Raw genomic sequence first — 17865 nt, forward strand, 5'->3', positions numbered from 1 at the left:
ATTCTGAGTATGTATTAGGCTCAAGGCTTTTAACTACTATGTAAAACATGCTTGCTTTTGTAATACATTTTTATATATAACTGGTAGTCAATGTTACATACTCTTGTGCAGATCCTCAAAATTTTTCTACCAGATAAACGTAGCAGACAAATAGTGTAATGTTGCAGAACCCTGTCCTCCTAAATAAATAATTTTCTTTTAAACTTCTTTTTGTATAGGTAAATATAAATAAGTCAATGTTTTTAGAGTGGTGTGTATATTATGAGACAGTATAATCAGACGTTATGGCTTTTAATATATGTTATTTTCACTTGCTATGTGTTTTAAGAATGTACCTTGTATTTTAACAGACATTTACTATCAGTACTATTTTTTATGTAATTTTTCACAAAGAAGTCGCTGTTCTAGATTTTTGCTTGTTTAGGCCTACTTTTTCAGGTTATTTCTAAATGATTTTAATTTTGTAAAGTAATTTGTATTATGATTGCTGTTCTTAAATTTTATTAACGTATTGTAATATAATTATAAATCACGGTACTGTGTCTGGGCTTGTGTGATGGTTAGAAAGAGAGGCATGAGAGGCCTGTAAGTGTGAGAAAGAAACAGTGCTTCCCCGCCAACCGAGATAAAGACGGTAATTCCCCCCCTGCATGGGAACCAAGTGATAACTGCTGTCTCACGGTGTGGGAGAGAGAACGAGAATGGGAGTCCCCGATTTCGAGGTGAAATTGAAAAGAGACTGATCAGGGGAAGCCCAGAGTTCTGTGTGTAAAAGATTTTTTCATGTGTTGTAACTTGTTCTGTAATTGGCTGATATCTGTAGCGTGAATGAAGAGTGCGTGTGATTGGTCGGTGAGGTCATGTGACGTCTACTCCCTGCATGGAGGAGACGAGTTCATGAGATCACCAGTCGTCTGTCGAACGCTGGACGAGTAGGTCGCGTTCGATGGCTTCTCGCTAAATTATTATGTAATTTATGAAGAGATAATTTCACGTTGGTGGTCGGAGCCAGGCCGAATATTAAGTCAACCTAATTTGTTTTATTTTCTTTCGGATAATGAATTAGAAATTGCGGCCACCTTCGTCGGCATTTGGCTCGGGGCGGAATTCGTTTTCGCTGGGTGCGGCCCTCTTCGAGGTCGCCCCATTTTCTTGTACTTGCAGTGAAACATTACTGAAGGACGATATTTTTTCCGGTAAATTCTCATCACGTGAACTACGAGCATCTGTTCGACGGGCATATGTATGTGGAATGAATGAGCAGCCTCTTTTGAAAGTGTTTGGAATCGTCTGTGCAACATTCTATTTAACAAAAAAAAAAATAAAAACATCAAAATTTGCAATCGGCGTTGAACTGTTTTATTTTGTATATAACGAACCGTTATATTTGGCGCCCGGCCGCGCGGCTTGAATTTGGACACGACCCTGAGGTTGACAGACATTTTCGGCAGTAAATAAAAAATATAAACATTCTCAAAACAAGTTTGCGACTATGATAACCTCAAATAACTACAATCTACGATAAATAATGAACAGTTTAGAAGAAAACGGCAAAGTGTTTCCAGAACTATCGGCGCAGCTGAGCGGCGAAGGCGGTTTTTGTCCGCGACGAGAGTCTACGAGCGGCTTCAGCGAGTGAAGTGTTCTGGAGAAACGACGGAAAACGGTACTTCGAGGGACAGAGCGACCCAAGGCACCGTGGGACTTCAGGCCTGTTGCATCGCGGGACTTCGAGATCGTCACTTCGCGGGACAACGTGGGATGAATCGCCGATGATAGCAAGTGGAAAATTTAAGAAAACTGTATTATTTGTATTGGTTTAGAGAATTTAACTTGTATTTGTGTAAAATTTGGTAATTTGTGTATGTCAACATGGATAACGCTAGTACGAACAGTAGCGAATCAGATTTTATGGGTTTTCAGGAAAATGGAGAAAATTCCGAACAGTCTAATCCAAATTTGGAAACAAGTTTAATAGAGCAAGATTTTTCATGTCGACAGGAAAAACCTGTAAACATGGAACATCCTGCCGAACTAGGTCAGGATATGGAATCCCACACAATAAGCAGCCCAGTTGAGGTTATGGGGGGGTCAGATCAAATGCTACAGATCTTGTTGTCAATGAGACAGGAAATGAAACAGGGACAACAGGAAATGACACAAAAAATTGAACGGGGGCAACAGGAGTTGAAACAGGAATTAAAACAGGATCTTACTAGTAAAATTGAACAGGGACAGAATGAAACCAACAACAAAATAGATCAGGCAATTCACAAAATTGAGGTAAATTCACAAGAGATTGCTAAGTTAAGGAGCGAAATAGGCACACAGTTGCGACAGGAATTTGGCAGGGTGGAGAACAAATTTGATGACTTTAAAATTAATGAACAGGTAGCCACGTGTACGAACAAAGTAGATGAATGTGCAAATGAAGCAAATGTAGAAACGTGTGAAAGGGAAATAATAGTGTCAAAAGAAAATGTTGAAGTTATTGTGCATGATGTAAATGAGCAGGTAAACATGGGGAATAAATGTGAAAAATCCCTAGATGGGGTAAACAAGGGAAATTTAGACAATGTTGTTGAACAGGTTAGTAAATCCAGGGGAAATACACATGGAATCAGGATTATGTGTAAACAAATGAGAGAAGTAGAAATTGAAATGAAAATGTTTTCAGATAAACTTAAAGATGATTTTTCTGAGGAGAGAATCAGTGAATTGAGTTTTGCAGATTGTGGAGAAATGATAAAAGGGAGATTGTTTCAAAATGTAAGCAGTAATGTACGAAAATGTGGGTTGTGTATGCCGAATAGTATACAAACTAAAATTTTCACACTGATTCATGTGAGAGAAACTGTGCGAACTATTCAGAGGTTTTGTGTATGGAAGCATGGGTACAGAACTATCGCCGAGATAGTAAACAGTTTTTTGTTCTGTTCAAAGGCAGAAGAAAGAGATGGTAAATGTAAAGGAGTGATACAAAATCTGGAAACAGTGTGTTTGGACTTGTATGGCCCACTGTCAAGATGGAAGGGTAGAGTCAAAACCAGTTTTGTGGTGTTTGATGTTTTTTAATTTTTTTGCAGTTTTTTTGCCAATTTTTGTAAATGTTTTTCAGATTTTTTATTCTTTGAACTGTATGCTTTTAATAATATTTTGTATTTCGTAGAGTTTTTGTATGTTTTGAAGAATAGTTATAGTATAATATAGGAATGTACAAATAAGATTATAGCAGCAAATTTTTTACAAGATTCTTAAAGAGGAGGAAGATAAATAACTATTTTTAATGTGAATGTTTTTCTGTTTTAGAAAATAACTATGATAATATATATATATAAATTCTTTGAGTACACAGTTACTAAAATGCTTTACATTATGAGAATTTCATTGCACTTGGCTAATGTTTGTTTAATGTTGTGTCATGGGAAGAAGCTAACTGAAATTTATTGAGTTATTTTTTTGGAAAATGATATAATTTTGAAATGGTTAAATATTTTAAATTAAAGTGCCACACATTTGTGATGATAAATGTTTGTTTTGGATTGAATGACAGGGTAACAACATCCTATATTAAAGGTATGAAAGGTAATACTAAACGTTAATGCATAACAGTCGTCGAGTTTTGAAGCTGCAGAAGCAGTTGTGTGTTCATGATGGCCAGAGTTTAGGTGAATTTTTTGTATTGTCCTAAATAAGCAGCAGATGTTTTGTTTTTGTTTGTGAGGCAGCTGGGGGGCCAGGAGGTTAGTTTTAAATATGTTTGCCGGCATGGAGTCCGATGTTTTTTTTTGCAAGGGTGTGTCCTTTCTCCTTGGTCGCTCCCACCCCTCATCAAGGTTAATTTTATGTGCTGTTGTTGCTGAAAGGGAAGATATGGTTTGAAACCTAAGGAAGGGCATTAGTTCATGTAATTTGTTTTTGAAGAATAGAAACATACGTCTGTATCTTAATGAAGTGTTTGTCATGCCATGACTATAGAATTGTCAACTTGTTGTTTATGGAAAATTAAGAGAGGTATGTAAAGCTTACAGTTTGATGTGAAATGACAAGTGCAGTGTATATTTGTGTATAGCTTTGTATTATTTTTTGTTTTAAATTTCATTAATAGGTTAGCCGAGCTGACTAGCAGCTAAAAGGGTTGTAGTTGAGCGTCCCTTACCTTTCGGCTAGCTCAGGAGTTAGGAAGCAATGATAGGGGAGTTTGGAAAAACTTTATGTAATTTGTGGGTATATTTTTTTTGTGTAAAAGGTTAGCCGAGCTGACTAGCAGCTAAAAGGGTTGTAATTGAGCGTCCCTTACCTTTCGGCTAGCTCAGGAGTTAGGAAGGATGGAGAAGGAGTAAATTTGTGTATTTTTATGTGTTGATAATGATGTTTTTGTGTATTTTTTATAGTATGAATAATGATACAAAAAAAAATGTAAGTGAATAATGTAAACAAATGAAAATTCAGTGTGTTGAACAGAATTAAGTTTATGTGTATTTGGTGTAAATGTTATGAGGTGTAACATTTTAATTAGAAAGTTTGAATATGATTGGTGATGCTGTAGTTTGTTATAAAAAAGTTTTTAAAGTTTTACATAGCTAATTTAATGTTTTTTGGAGTTGTATTTGTTGGGGAAAATTTACTATGTGAGTTTCTGTGTGTTAGGAAGTTGAGGCATTTGGTAGAAGTTGTAGTTCATGAATTATCAAGTTTGAACAGTCTAGTTCTAATTTTGAAATAATTGTTGTCCAGTGGTTGAAGTTAATGATAGTGGTATTGTGAAGATACTTAGAAATTTATAATTTTAGAATTTGATAAGTTGTTTTTTTTGGATGGAATATAGAAAAATTTTGTGTCAACAGTTTTGAAGCGATAGTGTTGTCAAGTTTTTGTTAGTGCGGATATGAAGAATGAAGAATTTGGTGGATTTGTGGGTTAAAGTGGTTATTTCATGGGATTTGAGGAGTTTGTCATAAGCAGCAGAGAATGATAGTAACAGCGGTTTTTAATGGAGTTTAAAGGAGATCATTTGTTGTGAGGTTATTTGTCATCGTCGTTGAAGAAGATTTGTCGTCGTCGTCGAGGTTTTGAAGTTTTTGTGTTTATCGTTGTTAAGGTGGTCATGGAGACGTAATTCCTGGAGTTCAAGATTTTTCGTCGTCATTGAGGTAGTTATGGAGTTTATTGCAGCTGGTGTTGAGGTTTCCACAGTTGTAAAAGTAAGTTGTTCAGAGTTTTTTGTTGTTATTGAAGATTCTTCGTTGACCAGGGGGTGTCTGCTTGAAGCTTATAGAGAGACCAGTTTCAAAGTTATTTGTATTTTGCACTGATGAGAGGGAGATAACCATTTGTGCAGAGTTGTTGACCCTTTGTAGTAAGAGAGATGTTTTCAAATTTTTGGCTTTTTTTGACAAGGAATTAATATTGCAATATTTAAGAAACAGTTTTTTGAATTTATATATAAACAAGTGTTTTAATTACTGGATGCATTTATTTCTCAGGATGTTTTGTATTTATTTTGTACAGATTAGTTTTTCACTTTTGTAACTTTTCAATTAAATATAGTGTTAATTTAATTGAAAAGTTGGGGGGGTAATGTAATGTTGCAGAACCCTGTCCTCCTAAATAAATAATTTTCTTTTAAACTTCTTTTTGTATAGGTAAATATAAATAAGTCAATGTTTTTAGAGTGGTGTGTATATTATGAGACAGTATAATCAGACGTTATGGCTTTTAATATATGTTATTTTCACTTGCTATGTGTTTTAAGAATGTACCTTGTATTTTAACAGACATTTACTATCAGTACTATTTTTTATGTAATTTTTCACAAAGAAGTCGCTGTTCTAGATTTTTGCTTGTTTAGGCCTACTTTTTCAGGTTATTTCTAAATGATTTTAATTTTGTAAAGTAATTTGTATTATGATTGCTGTTCTTAAATTTTATTAACGTATTGTAATATAATTATAAATCACGGTACTGTGTCTGGGCTTGTGTGATGGTTAGAAAGAGAGGCATGAGAGGCCTGTAAGTGTGAGAAAGAAACAGTGCTTCCCCGCCAACCGAGATAAAGACGGTAATTCCCCCCCTGCATGGGAACCAAGTGATAACTGCTGTCTCACGGTGTGGGAGAGAGAACGAGAATGGGAGTCCCCGATTTCGAGGTGAAATTGAAAAGAGACTGATCAGGGGAAGCCCAGAGTTCTGTGTGTAAAAGATTTTTTCATGTGTTGTAACTTGTTCTGTAATTGGCTGATATCTGTAGCGTGAATGAAGAGTGCGTGTGATTGGTCGGTGAGGTCATGTGACGTCTACTCCCTGCATGGAGGAGACGAGTTCATGAGATCACCAGTCGTCTGTCGAACGCTGGACGAGTAGGTCGCGTTCGATGGCTTCTCGCTAAATTATTATGTAATTTATGAAGAGATAATTTCACGTTGGTGGTCGGAGCCAGGCCGAATATTAAGTCAACCTAATTTGTTTTATTTTCTTTCGGATAATGAATTAGAAATTGCGGCCACCTTCGTCGGCATTTGGCTCGGGGCGGAATTCGTTTTCGCTGGGTGCGGCCCTCTTCGAGGTCGCCCCATTTTCTTGTACTTGCAGTGAAACATTACTGAAGGACGATATTTTTTCCGGTAAATTCTCATCACGTGAACTACGAGCATCTGTTCGACGGGCATATGTATGTGGAATGAATGAGCAGCCTCTTTTGAAAGTGTTTGGAATCGTCTGTGCAACATTCTATTTAACAAAAAAAAAATAAAAACATCAAAATTTGCAATCGGCGTTGAACTGTTTTATTTTGTATATAACGAACCGTTATAATAGTTACATCTGAACATAAACGATTTTACATGTTTAAGGTTTTAGCTTCAGATGCATTTTTCTAAACTCAAGCATGCATGTCTTTTTCCATGAGCTAAAGCACCTTAAGTTTTATTCTACAAACATCTTGTATAATATCTACCTGCTGTACAAGCTAATAAAAATTTGTATTTCACTTAAAAGTTTGGCATTACTCCTTGTTAATTAGCAGCTATATTCACTCAAGGATTAAATTGGCCCAGGTTTTAGTTATGTAGTTATAATTGAGCACCTTGTTTATAAACACAATAGTGATTTCAGAAATTTCACATTCAATTTTTTCTCTCGCTTCGAGGAGTGTCATTGATTGATCTTTGGGTGAAGAAGGAAAGTACAGAAAAAGTGAGTAATACCCAAATGAACATAAATATGTACCGACAAGAGAACCCTGCTAAGATAATCCCATTTAGAAAATTTCCTTTATAATAAGTTTTAAAAATTTAGCCCATGACCTATAAATACATATTTTACCCTTTAAGTAAAATTTCCCTGTTAATTATAAATATACATTTCTATGTACTTTGACGAACTCCTTAATAGGGATTTACTGTATTTTAACATCAAAGCATCAATCTCCTCACACCCACATACTAAAAATATTAAATAATCAACACACCATTACCTAAATATAAAATATCAAAAACTACAATACTCACTTCAGTACAATTCACACCAACAAACCCATCTATGCATTTACAAGAATATCTGTTGGGAGCATCAACGCAGTATTCATTGCAAGTCCCACCATTTTGACATGGGTTCTCCTGAAATGAATAAAAACATGAATTTATTATAATAGCTATAATTTTTAAGTAGTTCACTAAGCACAAACTAGTACTAGGTTAGTTGACGTAAGTGTCTGTACATTAGATCACCTGTCATATACTCATATATCATGTGTAGCAGATTTAAAACTATTCACACATTTATAGTGTTCTCACCTTGTACACAAAAAAAAAATGGTAACAAAAAGTTATAATTCAACCACAGCTGCTAATACTTGTGAAAGTTTCTTAACATGTTGTTTGTTTAAAAAATTACATTAAGATTGCCTACAGAAAGTAGTGTATGTTGCACCACAAAATTTGAGGCTTGAGGGATACAACGCTCAACTTCAGTTAATTAGAAGAGACAAATTTATACCAAAGCTTTTGTTTCACTGAAAATGTATACGAAGCAATGGCAGATGCTGCCTAAGAATCTAGAAACAGCGGAGAGTACATAGAAATAGGTTGTGCTACAATGTTCCACAGGTAGCAGAAAACACAAACTGTGTGCTGAATTTTGAGCGAAAGTTGCCAAGACTGATGAGAGGCTATTCAGGCAAAATTTATTTTTTACGATTTATCTGATCTCTTGTGATCAGATATTACCTTATTTCTCAAGCCATTTTTTATGGGTGTACATATTTAAATAATGACCAAGCAAAACACAGCAGTTCATATGTATTACTAAATATTACTGTACCACAGGATGCAGGTACAGTGCTGCTATAGCCATGTGTCACACATGAAGCAACTGTGCTACCCAGAGGCTAGGTGACTTGTTTGTAGTCATATTATGGTAAACTGGAGCGTTAAGTCATACTGACAAAAAACACACCATCTAATAATAGGTCATACTGTATGTTTCATGTGACTGGAAATTGTGTGGAGGTTAACCTGGAACTGAGAACCAATATTTTAGAACCAAACTGAGAACCAGAAAAAAAGTAGAATTATAATCACTTTTAGAAATTGCTCTAATAATTTTGTTAACAAAATCACAACCAGAAAATTAAAAACCTGTACACCAGAATTTTAAAAGATTCCATTTAACCTTTTTTGGATTACAAAATCAATGGTTCAGCACTTTTGGTTGATGAATATACAACGGGAGAATCCAGACTAGGCCTCAATCCATGCCATTCGCGAAGAGCAGCCATCACATGCAAGTGCTGGATGCTTTTGGCAATTTAAATGCTTTAATGACTTAAGAGACACACACAAAAGTAATTTCAATCGACATTTCAGTAACTTGACCATTCAGCATCAATGAGAATTTACAACAAAAGGTTAATTAATTCTCAAAAACTACTTGGAACACCATCAACGACAAACAATCAATCAAATCAAACAATCAATCAAATATGATAAATTTCTAAAAAACAACTTCTTATGACTCAAGAGTCATAAGTAGAGACCCGGAAAATTCGCGGGTTCATTTCGTGTTATGCTAAAATTCAAATAATTATACCTTAGTGCTGCTTCTGTCATTGGTTCTCTGTTAATCTGGATGACTAAGGGCCAATTAGAGACCCTCACTCATAGAAGTGTCGAATCACAGGCCACCCAGTCGAGACGACTAACAAGTCAGCAGCCAATGAACAGTTGGCTTTTGCCCGAGTGTGTAGCGGATATTGGAGTCTATCCTGGAGGTCATTGAACCCGCAAATTTTCCAGGTCTCTAGTCATAAGTTATTAAAATTAACTGTACATTTTTACATATTTTATGAAAAATATACTTAAATTCTTTATTTTCAATTAATTGAAAGCAAGAGCTTACCTCGCAAGGATCTGTTAAGTTACAATGTATGCCACACTTGCCACTGTTACACTGACACGTGTATGAACCGGGTCGATTGACGCAGATTCCTTTTCCACAGTACGCTAGTGACAACTCACATTCGTCAATGTCTTCTTCACATCTCTGCCCTTCAAATCCTGGATCACAAAGATATTCAGATAGAAGTATAATAAAAATTGTAGCAAAGGTTATTGATAACATTTACAAACAAAAAATGTGTTTACTATAATTGTGACATGCTTACATACATGCCTTATTTGGTAGGCAAAATTAAAAAAAAAAAAAAACAACTAAATATGAACATAATTACATAAGAACAAATACAAAAACAGGTACAATGATATGAATGCATGACAACACTAAACAACATTGCACAACATAGGTAACTGCACATATAAGTTCTTGTACTTACATATAATTGAATTACTGATTTGTAATAAGAGACAAGTTATTTTTACATTTATTTCTAGAGGTGTACGGGATCCTAAAAGTTGGGTTCTAAAACTGGAAAGAGACCATTCCCAAACTTCGGGAATATAACTTTTCTCCTCGGGACAATACCTCGGGGAAAACAAATTTTTTCAATAGTGTGATCAAATGTATTATAAAATAATTAATTTTTACTTTTGACGAACGTAATCAACTTTACCGTATCGTTAGGTTATTTTTGAAAATAGGATTCATGGGATCTGCGAATATTTGAATTTTCAAATATGAATAATAAACTATTCATATTTGATTCAACATCGAATACTAAAAATTCAAAATAACGAATATTTGTTTCCTTACAAATATTTGAAATAGCATACCTCATGAGTTTGTCAAATACCATTGTTCACTGTTGAGAGGAAGTCATTTGTATGATATAAAATCCCTTTTTTGTTGTTTTAATGGCATTTCATAATCAAAAAATGAACAATAAGGGCGGGATTCATAGTTGAAGGCTTGTTTGGCGAATAAGTAATACTTTATAAAGTAGTGTTTATTCTTCAAGTAGTACTTATTCCAGCAATGAATTCATAAACCTATACTTGACGAAGTAATATTTGAACAAGCACTACTTATATTGGCCATGGTGTACTTCATGAAGTATCTCAAAAAGTAAAGGACGAATTTTGTGTCAACGTAACGCAAGCAAATATACCGCTGTAAATACATAGTTTACCCGTTTGAAAATAAAAATGCCCACGTTTCAAACCATATATGCGATTAAAATAATGAAATTAATACGTAAGATGATATTTATACTTTATTTGATAATGAACTTTAATAACATAAATATGAACATGTATTAAAAACGAATTTACAACTACATAAATATGTTTTGAATGTTTGTGTTGTAAAATTATGTTGGCCATGCTGTGTCTGATCTATAAGCTTATACAACCACGTGATGGCTAGTGAAAAAAGAAAAGAGAGGAAAACATTATACTGATTCGGAAAGAATTTTGTTTAAGCAGTTGGTTATAATACAAAGCAGTAGTTGAAAATAAAACCACGGATGCGATGAGTACACAAGCGAAGAATGCGGCGTGGATTAACATCGCACGCGAATATAATAGTTCGCTGTGTATATCGAAAGGGTTTAATGCATCTCGTATGTATGTAGCGCTTTGGTGTCCGTACATTGACATGGTCCTCGTAAACTTCATCTGCAAGTTGTTCAAAATCGTCCCACTCACCAAAATCCATCACGCTAGCTGCAGAAGAGGTTATGTACGTAGCATGTATTGTTTACAAAACTAAGTGGCAACGATTTGTTTCTTTCTTTTCCCAAATTGAATTTGTTTACTCTATCATTTTTAATTTAATATATGCAGAAATTAACGGGAATTAATACCTTACATAACCTATTCCTTACAACAAACAAATCCATACCGATACTTGAGTCACCTAGATAGCCGACTTCATGAAGTATTACTTATATCAATGAATAAGCATTGCTTATTTGATTATGAATACTTGCGAAACAAGGCAAACTTATTTCATGACTGTGAATTCGTATTGAGCAGTACTTATTTGACGCAGTGCTTCGCGAAGTATTACTTGAAGTAGTCCTAATAAGCAGTGATCTTTTTGTTCGCTATGAATTTAATGCCATACTTAAGTATGCCTATAAGCAGTACTTTATTGAAGTATTGCTTATATCACCACTATGAATTCCGCCCTAAGAGACGTTTTAAACATGAAATAAGTATTCAAAGTTTTTTTCACTACTGTCTCACTAAACAGTAATGGAAAAATTGTGTGAACAATTCAAAAAATGTCAAATTTGTCATTTCAACCTTGAAAACCAAACATTATTTGTATTTGTTTTGTCACACTAATTGACATGTTTACATGCATGGAAAGTTGAACTAAATAAATAAATAAATAAATAAACAAAGAAACGTCAATAACCATGGACTTCATCACCACAAAACAAAGACAATTGCATTGGCCATTAAAAGAAGTACATGTCATTGCTTCAATGGTTTTAAAATCAATACTTAAAATCGATCTAACTAAATCCTGCACAGTAGCAGCTTCCTTGCTGTGTGTGTCTACGATGAAACAGATGTTGCAACTACAAATTATGTATATCAAAAATGTAAATAGTTTGAGATTCCAACTGAAATTAGCAGAAATTGTGTTTACAATATTGCTGAACAAACAAAAAAAATATATAAATGTTATTTCTTTTTTTCTGATCGTCTGCGTTGGCGCGGTGTACCGCTTATAAACATGTAGCCAGCACTAATTGCCATCATTTATGTTTGGTTATATTATTCCTGTATAGAGCGCGCGCACGTAGTCGAATATCGATATCTCGGCGATTGCATGCAACGCACGCTCTCTGTCGAGTGCCGAGTTAACTACATTTGATAGCCCGCACTCTTTCGTGGTAAGTGTGTACTACAACGATAGTTACGCGTTAGTTCACGTCACAGATTCAAGTCGCTTGCGTTCGTGTCACAGATTTTGTTTTTCTATTTAAAGTTGAAGAAAGGATTTTGTTTAATGATTTATTAATATAAATTGTTTGGCGTGCTCTTGTATACTCCACCTTTTTTTAAATAAACGTACTTTCCATGAACGGGATTGTTTTTATAAATAACTTTACCTAACAATTTTTTTTTCTTCGCATAATCGTCGCACCCCTACTTTTCAAACTTGATTTTAGAAGAAAATGAGTGACGATTATGCGAGAAAACACTGTAACTGTTCTGTATATTAGGTATACAGTCATCAACAAATAGAAAATCAACAAGTAGTTTTAACACTTTAATTATATTATTATTTTTAGCTTTCTAATAAATTGAGAAGCAGTTAGGGTATTTATTGGTTATTTATATATTAGGTAGTTGATATAAATGTTATGATTTACCATGCCAAAGGCTTGCATTAAATGAAAATAGGAAGCATCCACCTGACTTAACTTCCAAAGAAATTGTATTTAAAAATGTTAATAAATCAGTTATGGTTTTACCAATTATAAAGCAATGTTGACTGAATATCTATTTCGTGGAATGGAATCCAATTCTTTAAAAATGATTTTGTCAAAATTTAGAAAATTTGGAATTATAATTCATAACATTTTAATATGCTGCCTTTCTTGTACAGCAATATCCTTAGCTATTTTCCAAGTGCTGGGGGTATATACCATTATTGATACTGTAATTAAAGATAAACTAAAGAAAGGAAACAAGCAGAATAAAGCAACCTTTTATAGCAAAACTGTAATACTTACCTGGACCAGTAGACGTTCTCGACTTCAATGATTTGAAACCATACCTAAGTACAATATTTTCTGTGATATTATGTCGAAGGAATGGAACAATGTTATACCATACGGTCAAAATTCATAATTTAAGCGGTTAAGATTATTTTAAATATTGTAAAATAAAACAATTTCACAGAAAATATTTACTGCCACAAATATCTTGGACATATCAAGAAATTAAATGAATGGTATGACTAAGCAAATAGCACAAGTTGTTTCCCCTTACACAATCATTTTTTTCTGCCCAATTTTACATTTTTTTTTGCAGATAACACCATCTCTCTGTGATCAAATTTTCTTTGATACCAAAATGTTTACCCTGGTACTTTGAAATTGAAAATGTACATGTACAGCTGAAAAGGTATAGGAAGGTGTAGATTTTTTGCTGGTCAAACTTTACATGAGGGACCTCCAAGATACTTGACACTTGATTTGAAACTCCTGAACTGAGTCACATGACGGTTGGCAGTGAACTTACAACCAATGCCACTTAAGCTTGAGCCTAAAAAATCATGGTTGCCAAAAGACCATTAGGGTAATAAATGTGCAAATCGTTAAAAACAATTAATCAAGCAAAAGTGTTTGTGTAAATGCATAGTAGCTGTTGATATTTTAAACCATTCACATTACCTGTTTCGGAGCAGTCACAGGTGTATTTATTTATCCCATCCACACACATGCCACCGTTCAGACATGGAGATGTGTTGTCTGGCCCCGTGGAACAGTCATCAATATTCGTTTCACAGTACTTCCCCGAGTATCCTGCCACACACTGGCAAAATGGTGCCTGAAACAGTTAGAAGGCAATCAACACCAGAAGCACACTTGCAAACAGGAACAGTTATACAGAAACTAACTTGTCAACTATTATTCACAGAGTGTTCAGTGCAGGCAACAAAAATATACATAGCACAGTAGAGAATATTCAATCATAGTGTGGAGTACGACTTCAGTCGTAATAACGTTATCTTATATCAGAACTGAAGTGTTTGTGCGAGACAAAAAAAAAAATCAAAATTTTTATTTACTGATGCTATAAATAATGCACACACTTGTACATACAACTACACATGTATACAAAATACTAAAAATTAGCATTAAAAAAAATCTAATTGGAGACTTCTGGATGATCAAACATTTTTGTCTCTTGTTAACTGTGAGGCAATAACAGAAACACACAGGGATACCAGGGATGTGTCAAGTATTGGTTTTTAGTGAGGGACCATCACTTAAAAGCAACTACTTTAGACAACCGATGTCTGCAAACACAGGAACACTTCCTTGTCAGTTCCACTGAGTTAAGTTCACAGACAATCACCACTGAAAATAATAATGAAATGAGATCATTAATTACCCCTTCACTCAGGTTGCACTGTGCACCGTTCTGACACGGGGTGGCCAAGCAGAAGGCTTGGTCGCAGTACACGCCTTCGAAACCAGCAGCGCAAGTGCACGTGAAGTTGTCCCCGGTCTTTACATCTGAAACACACCACACAGCAACAGCACAATTACGTACACAGGGAGATGCTGCTGACACAGCACTAGCTAAAATTAATATGCATTAAAAGACCAAATATCTATGTTGCCTATAATTATATGATATATCACATAAATTTATTACTTTCACTTTTTCTACAAACAAATTTAGGAGACTACTAGATATTTTATTTTTCATAAAGCTGTAAAATTAAAGAAGTTATAACACGTGTAGAAATATTGTTGATCAATTAATTACATTCTTACAAATACACACTTCAATATGGAGACTTAGATTTGGATCAATATTACCCTCTTTTATCGCATAATCGTCGCTCTCGCATAATCGTCGCACCCATTACCATTTACTTATTTAATTAACACAAATATGAAGTTGTCTGACGTGTAAATTTTATTTTAAAAGACGTTTTTCAACGTTATTTCCTTTACCTGATCGTCTGCGTTGCTGCGGTGTACCGCTTATGAACATGTAGCCAGAGCTAGTTGGCATCATTCATGTTTGGTTATGTTGCTTCCCGTATGGAGCGTGCGCACGAAGTCGAATATCGATATCTCGCCGAGTGCATGCAACCCGCGCTCTCTGTCGAGTGCAGAGTTAACTACATTTGATGGCCCGCATTCTTTCGTGGTAAATGTGTACTATGGAAAAAGTTACGCGTTAGTTCACGTCGCAGATTCAAGTGGCCTGCATTCGCGTTACAGTTTTGGTTTTCTATTTAAAGTTGAAGAAAGGTTTTTGTTTAATGAATTATTAATATAAATTGTTTGGCGTGCTCTTGTATACAACACCTTTTTTTAAAAAAAAAAACATACTTTCCATGAACGGTTTTTTTATGAATAACTTTATCTAACAAAAATTTTTTCCGCTCAAAGGCGCACCCCTACTTTTCAAACTTGATTTTAGAATAAAATGTGCGACGATTATGCGAGAAAACACGGTACTTACAAATAAGGACCATATTTACATGATAATTGTGAAGAGTTATTAAGTTATTAAGAGTTTTTAGTGTGCAAACAACAGGGAAATTACAACAATATGCAAAGCAAGTTTAATCATAAAATATTGCAGAGATTAAAAAACTTAAATAATATTGAAATTAATTTAACCTTTACACTACAAATTCTATAAATGCCATCATTTTAGTGAGTAGTTTGTACTAAAATACGTAAAACAAGTGGATTAAAAAAATTTGTTTGATACAACTTTTTTTCATCTTGCTAAATTTTACAATACAAACGGTAGAATTACCTACTAATTTGCGGTTATGTTTTTGTGTGGGCGTGCCACCATTGTGTTGTAGCGAACTCTATAAACGGTACTGAAAATCAGTCATTGTACCCTGCTGTGGTTGAATGCTACATTATACCGTTCAAGACGCGAACAAATACTTCACTATATTTTTAGGTAAACATCATCTTTACAACACCATAAACTTGAATTTTTAAAACAAAACTTAACCATAAATTTTGCACGAAATTGGCGGGATCATCATTACGTCTGACCGGCCAATATTAATTTTTTTTACCGAACCCCTTGTTTAACGACACGATGCCAAAATACAGTCAACGTCCATCACCGATGCAACTAACTACTCACCCTGGACCACACTTACTTTTGATATCCGCACACGTGGAGCCGTTCTTGCAGGGCATGTTCTCGCAGGTGACCAGCCTGTATTGTTCGCAGAGCTGGCCCATGAACTCCTCGGTGCAGGTGCACTCGAACATCCCCTTCCCGTCGACGCAGGTGCCGTTGTTCTGGCACGGGTTCGAGGCACACTCGTTGATCTCCGTCTCGCACCTGCAACCAGGCAGCGACCAGTGCAGAGTGGAGCATCTCGTCAACACAGGAGTCAACAGCGACAATAAGCGGTGATAAGATGAGAATCTAACATCAACAAAATACTGGATAGAAAAAAAAATCTAAACCTAGAAGTCTGCAAGCATTCCAAATATATTTCAAGTTCGTCAATAATTTTATATTCAATTCAAAATTTCAAACCAAATCTTTTTTTCAATCATCTGATACCATTAGATACACCAAGTGGGACAAATAAAAAAATTAAAAAAAGTAACCTGTATGAGGAAATTTAGATTTGTTTCTGCTAAATTATAAATACATTGTTTTTCTTTAACAAATAATATGTGACTATGATTTTAAATTATCAATTGTGTGAGTGTGTGTGAGTGAGTGAGTGAGTGAGTGAGTGAGTGAGAGTGTGAGAGTGTGAGTGAGAGTGTGAGTGAATGTTAGTGAGTGAATGTTAGTGAGTATGATTGAGTGAGAGAGAGTGAGTGTGAGTGAGTGAATGTGAGTGAGTGTGAGTGAATGTGAGTGAATGTGAGTGAATGTAAGTGAATGTGAGTGAGTGTGTGTGTGAGTGTGTATAAAATCATGCAATACTCACATTAATCCTGTCCACCCTTGGAGACATGCGCATGAGTATTTTCCAATTTCATCTATGCAAGTGGCATTATTCTCGCACTTGTTGGATGCACATTCATTAATGTCGATGGAGCAGTCCATGCCTTCGAACCCAAGCGGACACTTGCACGAGTAAGTCTCCGTGGGAGATTCACACCAGCCTTGGTTCTTGCACTCGTAATCAAAACACAGCTCACAACCCAGCTTTATTTGCGTGGGTGCAGTCGAGAGGTTCAGGAAGTCGCGCGACGTCAGATTTTCTGCGTTCAACTGATCCAAGGAAAAATACGGCAGCAAGGAACTTCCGATCCGTATCTCTCCAAGACAGCCCTAGAAAAGCCAAACAGACGATAACCCTGCTCTTCTGAAATTTACTGGTTTTTCAAGAAAACAACTGCAATACAGATTTTTAATAACAGCAGTAACATAACTGTTACTTCAAGTAGGGCTGCAGAATGGAATTCTATATCTGGGGTGTGTCTACAATTTTGTGACTTATTCAGGAATTAAAATAAAGTTATTTTTTTTTTAAATGTATTTATATCACAGGGTAATTTTTATATATAATTAGAAAAAAATAAACCTAATGAGAATTATATACACGGTTTGCAGGAAATTGCAGATTTTTATATAAGAATGCGGAAACATTTACAGAGATAACGTGGACATTATTTTAAGTGGACAGTCTCCAACAATTTATATTAAATGTCAGACTATAAAACTAGGCAAGGCAGGAAAAAAGAAATTCATGCTAGCAAAAGGC

General features: G+C 35.0%; 1 protein-coding gene across 4 annotated transcripts in view; it reads right to left on the bottom strand.

Moving 5' to 3' along the window:
* Positions 1-17865, bottom strand: part of LOC134532355 (protein crumbs) — a 146311-nt gene that overhangs the window by 10630 nt on the left and 117816 nt on the right. For all 4 annotated transcript variants that reach the window (XM_063368803.1, XM_063368787.1, XM_063368794.1 and 1 more), the window contains 6 exons: positions 17086-17432; positions 16291-16478; positions 14535-14659; positions 13811-13967; positions 9397-9554; positions 7509-7616 (listed from right to left, as the gene is read on the bottom strand). In XM_063368803.1, the coding sequence (XP_063224873.1) occupies positions 7509-7616; positions 9397-9554; positions 13811-13967; positions 14535-14659; positions 16291-16478; positions 17086-17432 (1083 nt within the window). The remainder of the gene's footprint in view (positions 1-7508; positions 7617-9396; positions 9555-13810; positions 13968-14534; positions 14660-16290; positions 16479-17085; positions 17433-17865) is intronic.

This window comes from Bacillus rossius, chromosome 1 (assembly GCF_032445375.1).
Source record: "Bacillus rossius redtenbacheri isolate Brsri chromosome 1, Brsri_v3, whole genome shotgun sequence".
NCBI lineage: Eukaryota > Metazoa > Arthropoda > Insecta > Phasmatodea > Bacillidae > Bacillus > Bacillus rossius.